Here is a 14,411-nt window from a genome sequence, read left to right on the forward strand (position 1 = left end):
GAACCAAAATCTGGGGAACTGTGGGTTGGGTCAGAACTGAAGTGGATATATTCAGTCTTTTCCCCATTCAAATGAAGGAAATTCTGTGACAACCACTGTTTGATGGTGTGGAGACAGTTATTGAGGGGATCTAACGCAGAGCGATCATTATAGATAACTGGAAGATAAATCTGGAGATCGTCTGCATAAAAGTGAAATTGGATGTTGTGACTGGAGATAAGTCGACCAAGCGGTAGCATATATAATGAAAACAGAATGGGACCAAGGATAGAGCCTTGAGGCACTCCAGACGAGAGAGGAGCAACAGAAGACGCAAACTCATTTATATGTACCGTGAAAGATCTGTTTGAGAGATAAGAGGAAAACCAGTTGAGAACCGCACCCTGCAGGCCTACAGTGTGTTGAAGTCTGGAAATGAGGATGGAATGATCCACGGTATCAAAGGCAGATCTTGTGAGATCCCATGAGTGGAGACCTTCAGGAGATGAGACTCATCAGTGGAAACGACCGATACCTGATCTCATTTCACCTCAGCCCCTTTGTTTTAGAATCCATCAACCACATTTTATTGTTTTTCTGCTGGGAAATAGGTTTTAACGCCAAGCATCAGCGAGCTACTAGCTAGCTTCCTGCAGCTTGTCGTCCAGAGGTGGTTCGAAGCAATGCATAGCATTTGCGTGTTGTTTAAATTAAAGGATTTATTCACATTTCATGCCGGATTCAAGCTTTTCATTTAACAGGCGTGATTTTTTTTGTTTGTTTTATTTTTTACCTTTCAGGCTTTTCTTCTGATTGTTTTCGATGAAATCAGGAGAAATGAATTAAATTACAGGCAGCAGATGTTCAACAAAGAGTCCATGAAATCTCTCAGCTGGACCTTGAGAAGTTTGCATAGAAACAAGGAAGAAAATGTATTTTTTTGCTTTTATCAGCCGGGTGCTGCTGACTCAGCTGTTTCATATCTTAAGTGTGGCTCGGTTGCTTTGAAGGGCTGCTGGAAAACCACAAGCTGTAATGTGACGTTGGTTTAGTCATAAAACCGTCTAAAACAGACGCAGCAGACCGCCGCTTTATCCCGGTTTCCAAGTCAGCTGCATAGATATATGAACTGTTAAACAGTGAACAATGAGACTTTATATTGAAATAATGGAGAGAGAAAAGGATGCTGCAACTTTTGAGTAGCTACTTTTAGTGAAATAGTAAAATGTTTAACCTTCAAAAAGAAGATAAGAGTTTAATAAATGTAGAAAGAGTTTGATATATTTACTAAAACTGCAACTTCTGTTGAATCTATGAAATGATAGGAATGATAATTAGGAACTGATAGCATCTATTTTTATAATTTTCTCTCATTTTAACAGATTCAAAGAGATTACAGTTTTTCCGTTTATTATTCAATATTGAATTCATGATTTCCAATGATGGTAAAATGTTTTCTTGATTGAGAAGATAAAAATGTATCTCCTTTTCATACAGGAATTAAAACCATGTCACTTTTCTTAAGCTAGGTAGGCTAGGCTAGTCATGGCTAACCTAACGATTACATACGGTGGCGATAACAGTGATTTTTGCCTCGGAAAAAAAAAAAAGAATAAATGTATTTACCACAGTGCCAAAGTGTCTTAACAACTGATAAACACAATAAAAATAGGATGTGCATCTCCAGAAAATCCAGAAAGAAGAGGGAATATTGAGTATCGGCTCAAAATTAAAGCAGCGTATCCGTCATGTTTTCCCTTCAGTCCTCTTCATCCGTCTTCTTTACTAAAACTGATACTTCCAAGACATCTTCTATCAATCATTGTTATAAAAGAGTCACATTTTTTCTTGCAGTTCACCTATAAAATGAATTTACGCGTTGACAGTGTTGGAGGAGGACGACGCAAAGGATTATGGGAAATTGCCTCCTGGGAATTTTTTTTCCAAATTGAGCTAGATTATTCTTGGTAGATCTGCATTTCTGTGATCTTATCATCAAGACGTATCGTTTCTTTGTGGTTTCTTTTTCGTTATTGTCTTTGTTGAAGCATGTTCGGTGTTAACTGTGTGACACCGTGAGCGACAGGAATGTTGCGGTGAACCAAACCCCTCGGATTTCTCGGTACCTGTTGGTACGAACCTGAGAAAACTTGTCTGAGTTATAGCTGCGCTGGTATTGCTTCAAAACTTAAATTCTGCGGTAGAAACCGAATAATACCTTGACTTCTCTAGGAAATTTAATAAAATCCCCCTGGATGCTCATGTAAGACCAATGTATTGTCACCCTGATACAGATGTTTGGGTTTGAGCTGACATTTATCTTAAATCCTTTCAGTTCGGCTTCAGATATGTTGAATGAGAAGCATATTACGCTATGCTCCAAAGTTCAACACTAAGCCCTGAAACAGTAGAAATGATGTGTGTGTTTGTGTGTGTTATCAGTATTGAATAAGATAAAATAATGGATGGTTTTCTGGGACATGCTATTAATAGCTGAAGGTCTGCTGAGTCACATCTGATACCAACGGGAGGAAAAAGAAAACATTCTGAAAAAATCATTTTCATTTTTTTTTTTATTTTATGAAACAACACTTAGTGCATTGGCCATAGAAATAAATCCAAAAATATCTCTCAATAAGTTACAGAATAAATAAGTTGATATATTTACAAGAGTAAACTTTACATGGGTAATCTGTGGTTGATCGCGTGAGGATGAGTGATAACTGAACACCTTCATCGGTTTTAGGGTGATATCAGTCGAGCAGGGCTTCATTGCACAGACCAAAAAAAAAAAAAAATCCATTAGCCTTTGACTAATTACAATATGGTACAGAGTGAAGTGAACATTTGTCAGAGGAGGAAAAACAATTGGATTTTTTTGGCAAGCTGCACATCATTGAAACCTTCTGGCTTATCTTCAATCAAAACATTAAACAGAAGCTATGCAATAAACACTGGGGCCAACACAATACACCCACTGTGTTACTGTCGTCTGTGTGTGTGTGTCTGTGTGTGTCTGTGTGTGTGTGTGTGTGTGTGTGTGTGTGTGCAGGAGCTGACAATGGAGTATATATAAGGCGTATTGTTTGTTAGAGAAATCCCAAAGAAACGACCTTCATGTTGCTGCAGGAGCAAGTGCCAAGAGAGATCCTTTTCAAGTACTGCCCGCTCATTAAAAAGCTATTTGCTATTTATTTGCCCCCCCCTCCTCGTAAACATGAGGTGGGACGGCAGATCGCAGCTCTGATACAGAGGAATATTAAATAAGACCAAAGGTCAGCGAAAGACCGAGAAGTTTTGCGGACGTTTAAATAAACATGGGCGAGCGTTTCCCAGGACGTGACTGAAATATTGATAGACCTTGTAGTTCTCTGCATCGAGGTGCAAACAAGACACACCCGTTTTATCCATCACAATCAGAGCACTGCTTAGGGATGTCTTAGTTCCCATGTCCTTGGTTTGGACCGGTCCTCCTTTGGTATCCTAGCTTCGTGCTCCTAGCGCCGACGCATCGATTCAGTTCTTGATCCACCGGCTTTTGCGTCTTGCGCGTTCCACCTCGGCATCTTTCGAAGCCAACGGGAGGAGACATTTCCGATCCTCTGTGCTGAAACCGAAGTCAGTCTGAAGACTCTGAGGATTCTGGGAGTTTTCTCAGACAGTCGTCTTGCCTCTGGGCCTCTACCTCCTCGTCCTGCTCAGGAAGTCCTTTGCTGTCACCGTGTTGGTTTTGACCACAGATCTGCAGGAAAATCAGAATGAAACCAGGTTAGACATGCTCTGTGTGCCCTTGAATTTATCACCCCCTTCCCCCCCAAGAAAAGTTAATTCTTTAAGTGTTTTCTCATTACCTGAGGGAGGCCAGGAGCTTGTTCCTGTTCGTGCCTGCAGATCCTTCCACTGTGCTCACGGTATCAGGCCTGCCATCACTGGAGCTGCGATACAAAAGATACAAATAGAGCATTAAGATGAGGATAACAATCTGGCAGAAAGCATTTAGATGTTAGCTCCCGGTGAACCAGCTGAACCCTCTAGAACCCATCTGTTTCCAGATTGCTGTTGGATAAGAGCGCCGGGCGAGTCTTGCACGTTCTCAGATAAGATCTGAAGACGTTGACTGATTCATAGCTGTGGTTTCATGATCACAATGATTCAAAGACGCGACCGACGCCTCTTTGACACGAGGCAAAAATGTAAACTATCCACAAATTGTAGCACTTCTTTAATAAACCTTGGGGATTTCTTTTCAAGGCCGCCACGGAAATGAGGGTATTTTTCTGGCTGCCCTCGCTGTGACTGCTACCCTCATGGTTTTCGCCGGTTATCTCAGACTCCATCGTGTCGTCACAGAGACACCGACTTCTGATAGTTATCCAGACAGTACGTGAGGGGAAGCGCCGACCGCCTCTGCTGTAGGTCCGGGTAAGACAGGTGGAGGTGCTCACCTTTTACCGCAGAAGCCACGGCAGGCGTCGTCGGATGGATCGAGACATTCGCACCGGTCGGCCGAACGCCTGCGACGAGACAGGGGACTTCCAAGGCCGTAGGGAAGGAGTTTACTGCGAGAGGGGGGGAAATGAACCTCGTTAGATGGTGAAATCCCCTTCAGGGAGGTCAGAAATGACACCTGCTCAAGTTCAGCATTCCGATCCTTACTTTGGAGTGTTGACCCAGATGATGTCCAGGTGGCAGAAGTAGATGCACTCTTTGTCCTCCCAGTTGTTGCAGGAGCAGCGTTTGGTCCTGACGCGGTGCGGATGCTGAGTCTGAGTCTGAGCTGGCAGCTCCGCTCGCTCCGAGACGGGCAGTCCACAACCTGGAAAACACAGGATCCACAGGTTAAACCAGGCCGGATAATCACACGCTAATACTAACAAACCACTTGGCAGGGAAACCGTCAGAGATCTCGGGATTTGATCCAAGTGCAAACAGCTCTGCAGGGCGGCCCAGTTCCAGTTGTTTAAATAACACGAACAGTGTTTTGTAACAGGTGAGGAACTTATCACAGTGAGAAATTCTCTGGAACCCGGCTCTGGTATTTTATTTACTCCTGACGTAACGCCCCCATCTAGAATTGTTCTGCTGAATCTGTTTTTGCACCACTTTCAAAAATCTTATAGAAAACAAGAAGAGGAGAAGCTGCTCACCTTCACGCAGAATGACGATGATGGTGATGATGAAGAAAGTCGGTGTCTTGAGGGAAGCCATTCCTGTCTTGATGCTAGATCCGATGTGTGAAGAGGAGCAGCAGCAGTTGGTTTTTACACACTTCCAAGGAAAGGTGGCGGGCCGCTGTGTGTTGAGTTGCTGAGGCTGGAGAGCAGCGACAGGTGATTTGTGTTCACGTCCCAGCCTGGAGCGTCTACTTATACGCCTCCTCCTCACCGTGGCCCCTCCTCCCTCTGTGTACTTGACTGTTGTTGCACAACCCCCCCCCCCTCCACTCAACCCCCCTTAACTCCCCTGTAAGACGTATGGCAGGTCTGAATAATAGAGATTTTCCGCTGTCATTGTTTTTGGAGCGAGCAGACAGAAGCCTCTGTGTTCTGCTGCTGTTTAGGATCCTTAAACCGGGCTGGAATTTAATTCAAGTATTGAGTGTTTTTGTTTTCTAATCAGAGTGGAGATGTATCTAAATAGCATTTATGCCATCACGAGGCAAGACAGTGCAGGACCTAAACTTTGAACCAGCGAGCCGTGTGTGGTTATTATCCTGGAAGCTGCAATTTGAACAGACAAGGAACCAAACAAATGAGAAATCCAAGACAATTATTCACACTGGAATTAGGCGCAGTAACAATAGTAGTTATGTTGGAGGAATGTGAGAGTTCTCCCGAGATGAATATGAGGAATTCAGTTGGTTCGTTCGAGTGAGGAAATGTGTCACATCGAGGAGGAAGAAACAAAAAAAAAAACAACTTGAAAATCAAATAAATGCAGAACATCCGACTTTTTGATAAGATGGCAAAATAATTATTAGCTGCTATTTTGTGTGATTTAATATTTTAACTGCTGAAATTGGTCTGTTTTATAAAGTTATGTTAACTTTGAACATTACAAATGTGAATGTAAAGTTGAGCTTTTACTTTCAAAGTCCAGACTTTGTCACATTGTGTGTTACTTCATTTTTTGTTTTTCAGTTAAAACATATGAAAAGGACAAACCTGCTTTCAAAACTGAAAAAAAGAAGCATGAAAAGAAAAAGAAATGAGGAAATAAAGCTGAAATATTGTTTAAAAAAGTCATTTAAGAGTTAAAAATCAAAATATGTAAACAACCAGTGCCCAAAATGATAAGGCTGGTGTCAATTTAACAGCAACCACTTTTTTTTTCCATGTTGTAATTTGACACCAGCCTCATTATCGTTCTCACTGGTGTTGAATTACAAGCATCCGCTTCAGGTTGGTATAAGATTACATAGTATTGAACAATACTGTCAGTGGCAAAAAGCAAAATATGCAGCCAGAGTAATCAAGAGGCTGGTGTCAAATTACATGCAGGAAAAACAGTAGCTGTTTTAGGTACAAAATTTTCTCAGAAAACAACATTTTTAATATGTTTTGTAAGCTTCTTGTCTGCACTAAACCTTTGAGTTAGAAGTTTGATTTATGGATTTGTATCAAGTGTTTCTGCAGGAAAGAAAGAAAGAAAGTCGTTTACTGTAACCCACACCTCAGTTTTCTGCTCATTGTTTCTTACACCAGAAAAGTTTACTGCAAACTTATTATCGTATTAAATATACATTTGGAAAGTATTACTCCGTTCTGCTGCTGACCTGTGAAAACTTAAGTAGCAGTCAGATTATATCCAAATTACATCCTGAGTATCTTCATAAAAGAAAAATAAACTAATGAAAACTACTCTTTGAAATATCAGGTTTAAAAGTATTTAATTCAATTTCCATCTAAAGTTTGATGTCTGCACAATGGAGCTCACAAAAAATGCCAATCTAACTTCCTGCACAGAGAGATTGGCTATGCGTTTCATGAATAGCGCAAGATTTAAGTGCAAAATATCAACATATAGGGAATATATAAAACCAAATATACATTTTTCTACTTAGTATCCCAACATGAGTTAATGTTTTCCCCATCAAACATCACTTACTTATAAGTTCAAATCATTGAGATTAAAGCAACATTTTCGTGCATCTCTTTTTTGTATGTTTGTAGTTTTTCTACACTTGTTAATCATGAGGTTGTTGTCTTTCAACTTTCAAAATAAATTGTCCATCTCTGGTCATTCAATCCAGTTTAAAAGATGGAACTTCAAGTTTTTGATCAAAATTTATTGCATCTTGTTAAAGAATGTAAAACTAAATCCAAAAATAAATAAAATGTCAATTCATTTTCCACTTGTCGTTTTTAAAACATCATAATGTGTGTCGCTCTGGTGAATAATGAACTTTCTGCACAGTTTAACACCACGTGTAATCTATTTTCCTTCAAAACAAAAAAAGGAAGCACTTTTTCCAGCTGCACTTCATCATCTTCACCTGCAGGGGGCGCCTGCTCTGTTAATTCATGTTTTAAATAAGGAAACATAACATGCATCCTTTTCATATTTACTACATTTTATACAGGAATGCACATTTCCTGCACTTTGTCCATATTCATTTTTTTCCCCCTGCAAAGGAAGTGATGGCTTTGCTTCTGCCACAGTCTGACAGAGGATGAGAAGTGTGGGGCTACACACACACACACACACACACACACACACACACACACACAGGAAGGTGGGGTCAAGGCTCTGTCATCCCACACAGGCAGCGTGAACACGCCGTGTGTGTAGCCGTGTGTGTAACATGCTCTGACCTCTGTGAGGAGATACCCAGCCGCCTGCACCATCAGCTCCCTGCAAACCACACACACGCACAGTGAAACACACACACATACTGCACTCGAAAAGTTAATGCAAACGGCCTGAGGTGTTCGTCCCTCCTATCAGCTGCATCATGACTGACATAATTCGCGTCCGGCGGCTCGGAGCAGCTCGTCTGATGCAGATGACGGGACGCCACCGGGGGGAATGGAGGGGCTTCTCCATGAGGGAGAGGAGGCATAGATGAACACTTTCAAAACAAGAAATGACCTGGTTTCAAACACTCACAGTTCAATCTCAACCTCCAAACACCTGCAGAAACCCTAACTCTCATCCATCGACCTTTACAGACCTGCTGCGATCAACACGTTTTAACGTGAAAATAGAAGAAATGCAAGTCTTCAAGCAAAATTTACTCATGAGTCAATGTTTACACGACAACTTCCCAAAATGCATCATTTTTTAATTTTAGAACACAGCAACGTTTTGAAAATGTCCGTTTCCACTGCGACAGCAGAAATGTGAAAAACGTTGCAGTTAGCATTCCAGACTAAACCAAACACACACCTGCACACACAGAACAATACGCTACAATTATGAACAAAGGCAAGTTTTTGGAAAGTTGTTTTTTTTTTTTTTTTTGCATTTACATGTAGAGGTAGCTGGGGAGTTTACAAAAAGTTGCATTTTCCCATGTTTCCACCAAGTTGGACTGTTTTGGAAAAGTTGTGTTTTCAGTGACTCTGAGTGTGTAAACTGACAAATAAAATGTAATTGAAGTTTAGAGTAGAACCTGTCAGTCTTGATATGTGTGAGGTGACAGCTCTGTATGAGGTGCTGTACACACACAACTCTGAAATCATGCGTAATTGCACATACTACCTGCATACACACAGATTTAAGTCTCACATACACACACCATCAACATCTTGCATAAATACTGGTGAAAATTAAACACATGCTTCTAAAAAGCCAATGCACACACATGCAAAACACTACATCCGTCTGAATGAGTGGTAACAGTGCTGTGTGTGAGAGATTACGTGTGTGTGTCAGTTCATAGTGTGAATGAGAGGTTGAATTTGTCGAAGTGTGAGCCGACACTGGCTACAGGAGTCTTTTTTAAAGAGTGTTTTCGACATCAGGAAGACCTTTTCAGGTTAATTCAGAGATTCTTCTGTGGATTAAAAAGTGTGCAGCATCAGTGTACTTAATGAAATGACGGGATTTTAAATGTTCCTGACAGAGTTTTGGTGTTTGATCCATCCATCTACCTCGCTCTCCTCCATCCTTTTCGTTTTTTTCTTCATATAATTTAGAATTTGTTATAGACTGTGTGAAGTGTGTGAGTGCCTGGGTTGTTTTTGCAGGACGCATTGAGACACGTATGGCTGTTTCTGATGTGTTGATGGATCGACAGTCTGTTCCACAGGAACACCAAGCTTTTAAAATGAAATTAATTGTGGACTTTTTTTTTTTAAGGAGGTTTTATCTATTTGACCACATCTCTTTAATGTCCTGCCATCAAGACCAATGCAAATCATGGGATAAAACACGATAGCAGCTCATCACACATCGTTTACCATACATGGTGTTAAAGTGCAGCAGCAGCAGAACGCTGACCCCAATACAAAAAAAACCAAAAAAAAAAAACAAAAAAAAAACAACAGGATGGAGTTCGATTGTTAGAGTCACGGAGGATGGAAACATCTGACTGATGTTGAGGAATTCTACATCAGAGCTGCAGCGGAAAACTAGAAGATAGAGGAAGCCGGGGTAAAAAAACAGCGGTGAGACAGACGTATCTGCGCAGCGTCACTGTTCGGAGGGGTTAAAGGGAAGGGGAAATGCCAAGAGGATGTCACAATGCAGCGAGACTGGCATTTGACCAGCTATTTGTTAGAGGGAGGGGATGGAAAAAAGAAAAAAAAAAAAAAAGGAAAACAAAAACGGTCATGGAGATTAAATATTTGCAGACATGAGGAATGAGATGGTGCCTCCTGTCCGTCCATACATGGAGCATTAAAGGCAAAAAAAAAAAAAAAAAAAATAGAGCCCTTATCTGCTGCTCACTTCCGTCTGCTGCTGGAGGCGACGCAGGAATGTTCAGCGGTGTGATGATAAACAAATAGCAGAGGTGTGATTGTAGAGACTTTTAAAATTCCTCCGAGGTGACTTAAACTGACTCAGTCAAGAAAACACCTCCCGTTATGCAAGTCACCGTTCATATGATGTGACGTGGAATGTTATGTGGCACCAAAGGTAATGAGGATCACAGACTCTGAACTGGTCTACAGTAGTGTGGACTGGAAGCGACTCATGTGAAAAAAAACCTGCACAGGTCTCCAGGACACATCAGTACTGTTTTGTGTTGACTGGAACGCACAAGTCGAAGTGAATGCATTTCCTAGCATCAACAGCCCTGTTAACTCAACAGTCTAACAAGTCAGAGCGTTTTCTAAAAGCTGCATTTTCATTGTTTTCCAGCACCGTCGTCGTGGAAACGTAGCCCAAAACACAATGATTTTACTTGATGAGGTTGTAGATATGCCTGTTGGACTACCTGTTACTGCAAATTGCTATTTGGCAGCAGCTCAGTGTATGCAGGCACACTGACGTGGTGAAGATGAGTGGTGGAAGTCTGAGGAGAGCTGGAGAATGGGGCCGACAAGGTGATTCAGGGACTTTGAATGTGACATGATTCTTCATTCCTCAGAAAATAGACCTAATGGGATTCTCACAGGCGTTTACAGAGAATGTTCCAAAAAAGAGAGAAAATATCAAGTGAGGAATTATTCAGTGGAAGAAAATGTCTTGCCAGAGACCAAAAGAGAACGGACAGGCTGGCGGGAGAAGAACCAAATCAGACATGGTCTGCAAAAGAGAATCTCTGAGCTTTTCCGGTGGTCTTCCAGCCCTTTAAACCCACATCGACTGTCTCTGCTGTCAACTGACAGCAGGAAACCGAGGCCACAGTTCACGCAAGGTCACGAAAAATGGACAATGCTGGATTGGAAAACTCTTGACGGTCTGATGAGTGTCCAGTTCTGATGCCACATTCAGATTTCCACTTACTGCCCCTGGTTCAGCCACTCATGACCACAGTGTAGCGTCGTCTGATGGAAAACACAACAGGTCACAGAGTTCAAACGATCTAAATGAGGAACTTTGTTGGAACCAAAAATAAATACAGGTACTTTTGGTCATGTCATGAGTTTGGCTCTCTGGGCTGATGGCTTTTGATAACGAGATGACGATAAATACATCAACTTCATAGCTCCCTGCCTTACTGTTCTCTTGTAATTTTTTATCTTCACTGAGAAACTGTAAATCAGAACCGTCTTACCGACAGCCTTAAAGGACGATCAGTCAGCGAAAGGTTTCCTTTTGATCTCGGCAGAATCACTCAGCTCAGCTTGGGATAACGTCACCTCACAGTCAGGAATGTTCCTGACAACACATCACCCTGCTTCCTCTGAAGTAAATAAATAACTTGGCAAGCTGGTGGTAGAAAACTGCTTATAGGTGACTCATCCTGCAGACATCCCCCCCTCCCCCCCCCCCGGTGCGAGCCGGACCTCATCACGGGCAGATGGAGGCTTTGATAGCAGCATCACATCATCGAAACTACGAGTGGAGCGATGAGGGCTGCAGCCACACCTGCCTGCAGCAGCGTGCTGCTACTGAGCCATCGGGGCCTGTATCGGTCCAGCCGGGGGGATAAAAGAGGCTTAGCTTGCATTACACGGCCGTCCAAGGTTCAGCTAACTGTCTTTTATTGCTGAGATTTCTCAAGTGTCTCGCGGCCTTCGTCAGTGAGCAGCACATTCTGAGGAAGTCTGAGGTTTTCTCGGGTATTCTGAGCCTCTTTATAGACGACTCACCCAGTAAGGACAGAGTTCGGAGACGGCAGAAGAAAGTAATCTTTGGCTAATCAGTGAAAAGAAATAAAGCAATGACTCACCGCTATTCACAATAGGAATGAGTTTAAAACTTCAGTCCATCCAGAGGCCTGGCACCACCAGACTTCCAGAAGAACAAGCTGCATTGTCTTTAGATCTGGGGTGTTCGGTCTGTCTTTGCTGCAGTGAAGTGGCACAAAACACACCGTTTGGAGGAAGCTGTTGTCAGTGCACTTCAGGATCGCTCACCGTGGTCGTCCAGACTGTGTTGCTGTCTGTGGAGGCTCAGTCTGAGCTGCCATTTTCATCAGCTCGCTGGTCTGGAGACCCCGTCGTCTGTCTTCCCATTCGTCTATCACCCCCTTTATGTTTCGGTCCCTTCGTCTCTTTTCTATCCCGATTCTTCTGTTCCCTTGAATCTGCCTCCACCTTCCTCCCTTAAGCTTCCTGCTTGCAGCACCTGTTGCTCACTGATCGATTACTGATTGGTTTGGTGAGTGTCTGTTGCCTTCAAAATCAATAGGAAATAAAAACACGCCATGCAAAACATTAAAATCCCTTCATTAACACAGTTACTTAAAAAAATAAATAAATGAACTAAACCATTCAGTTTTTTTTTTTTTTAATATATAGAAACCAACACTGACCCTGTCACACACACATTTAAAATTTCAACAGGAAGTTTTCAGTGGAGGAAGGAGTGAAAAACAAAAACGGTCTCAAACAGGACTGTATTCAAATCTTTTACACTGAAATAAAGTCAGTAATTTGGAGAAATTTCAACTATCTGAAATTATGTTTGACCTGACGTGTCTTGCGTCTGCCTGAAACCAGAACGGCGGATCATAAAACAGCACCTCAGGTATGGAGGGATGATGGTGATGACGACGATGATGATGATGATGATGATGGTGAAAGTATTTGGCTGAACCATCTCTAAGTGAACAGATATCATGAACAGCTTGTGTCTTTCCGCCAGAGCGTCTCTGTTGTCAGATTTCTCAGAACTTTCAGGCTCAGAAATGAGCTTTTATTAGAATTTCCAGGATTTTTTTACCTGAAACTCAGTGAAGTTACACAAATTGTGTTCATGATGTTTATCTTTTTTTAACTTAATTAAATCTCAGCTTTGTCTGTGGACTCACGGCACGTTTCCACGACAACCACAAGGCCAGAATACAGCAGTTTGGACATTTTGTTGTTTTCCTCTCGTTGCCCCCCCCCCCCCCCCCTCCCTCCAGCACACAGACGTCATGGAGGTTTCTTTGTTGTTCAGGTGCTGCGGTGACTCCTGCCTCATTCTGGCTCTTTGTTTCAGGAGTCTGTCACATGATGAACTGAGCTGAAAGCTTTAACTTCTATGCGTCTGTAAAGAGGAAATAAAATCTAGACTATATTGAGCTGTAAATAGTATGGATGAGCGAATCAACCCTGTCCCAGAATTTAAATGCATAAAAGTCAAAATGAGGCTGAATTTCTTAGTTTTTTACTACATAACTGTGGAATTTATACATCAACTCATTGCTGGTGTTTTATCACTGCACACTATGACAAGTTATGAATTGAAGTTCATTTATGAGTTTTAGAATATTATTCCACATTTGTTAGCAAGTTGCTTTAAACTTTTTTTTTGTTTATTTATTCATCTTTAACATTTTTAACAATAATTTATCATTTTTCTTTTACTTAAACAACAAATAAACTTAGCTATGTTTATGAAATATTTCTATGACTTGTGCATTTTTTCAATCACATGTAACTTATTAACTTTTACTATCACCTTTGTTTTAGTGCTGCTTTCTGCCTGTTAGTGCATAAAACCATTTCAGATGTAAAGTGATATGAGAATAGAACAGAAATCATTAGTTTTCATGACATTATCTGGTAAACGGTTGTTGTTTGTGGTTGTTTGTTTTGTTGTGGAGTCTTTTATACACACTGAGGTCTGAATCACTACAGATTCATCATGCAGAACCTTCACAGTATAAAGATGAGGAGATCAGCTCAGAGACGTTCAGCTGCTCTCTACTGACATCAAGTGGCCACATCCGGTACCTGCAGGACCTGGGAACAGAGAGGAGCCGAGGGACAGAAGAATTCTGAATGACAGCATATATGAAAGAACAACAAAAAAAATACAATTAAAACAATTTATCCTGATGATTTTTTTTATTTGTTTCTTTGAAAGCTGATTTCAATTTTAAATGATGCGAAGTTTCTGGAGAATCTGAAAAAAACAGACATATTAAAAACAATGATCCTGTTTTAAAAGTGTTTATTGTATGAAAAACTTGGTTCTAAGTACCGGCAACTATAAGTTAGAATTTCCTTTTAACATTAACAACAAAAGCACTATCATTGCATAATCTTAAACTGTGAAGAGTGGCAATATTATAACCCATAAATTCAAACTGCTAGTCTCCATAAAATATAAACTTCAGCCTGATACTGATTGCTGTGATCTGCTGTTTGACAATTCTTTCTTTTTAACCCAAAAACATTTCTGAGCCAACTCAGAACAGAAGTCACAGCAGTCATTACCGACAGGCCGTTCATGTAACATTTATTCAGTTTTTTTTTTGGACCATTTAAGGCAAAATTCTGACCTTGTGCATCAGAGAAACTGTTTTTGCTTCAATGAGTTTATTTTCTTGGATCACCGTTGAGAAATATTCACCTCTGCGGACCAGGATAGACCCCAGAGAGCTG

The 14,411-nt window shown here is 41.3% G+C and overlaps 1 protein-coding gene across 1 annotated transcript; it reads right to left on the reverse strand.

The window, feature by feature from the left end:
• Positions 1-2,852: 2,852 nt before the first annotated feature.
• Positions 2,853-5,304, reverse strand: edn2 (endothelin 2). The gene is made up of 5 exons (XM_030120743.1): positions 5,127-5,304; positions 4,636-4,795; positions 4,425-4,538; positions 3,831-3,914; positions 2,853-3,721 (listed from the first exon to the last, which is right to left on the reverse strand). Exons 1-5 carry the CDS (start codon positions 5,185-5,187, stop codon positions 3,661-3,663), a joined length of 480 nt encoding a protein of 159 aa, XP_029976603.1. The 5' UTR covers positions 5,188-5,304; the 3' UTR covers positions 2,853-3,660.
• Positions 5,305-14,411: the final 9,107 nt, after the last annotated feature.

This window comes from Salarias fasciatus, chromosome 22, assembly GCF_902148845.1.
Source record: "Salarias fasciatus chromosome 22, fSalaFa1.1, whole genome shotgun sequence".
NCBI classification, from domain to species: domain Eukaryota; kingdom Metazoa; phylum Chordata; class Actinopteri; order Blenniiformes; family Blenniidae; genus Salarias; species Salarias fasciatus.

Excerpts from the sequence above, each read along its gene's own strand:
- edn2 (XM_030120743.1), bottom strand. The coding sequence starts at position 5,187 with ATGGCTTCCCTCAAGACACCGACTTTCTTCATCATCACCATCATCGTC. Across the intron at positions 4,539-4,635 it reads ATCTGGGTCAACACTCCAAA|TAAACTCCTTCCCTACGGCC; the intron begins GTAAGGATCGGA and ends CCCCTCTCGCAG. Across the intron at positions 3,915-4,424 it reads CGTGGCTTCTGCGGTAAAAG|CTCCAGTGATGGCAGGCCTG; the intron begins GTGAGCACCTCC and ends TTTGTATCGCAG.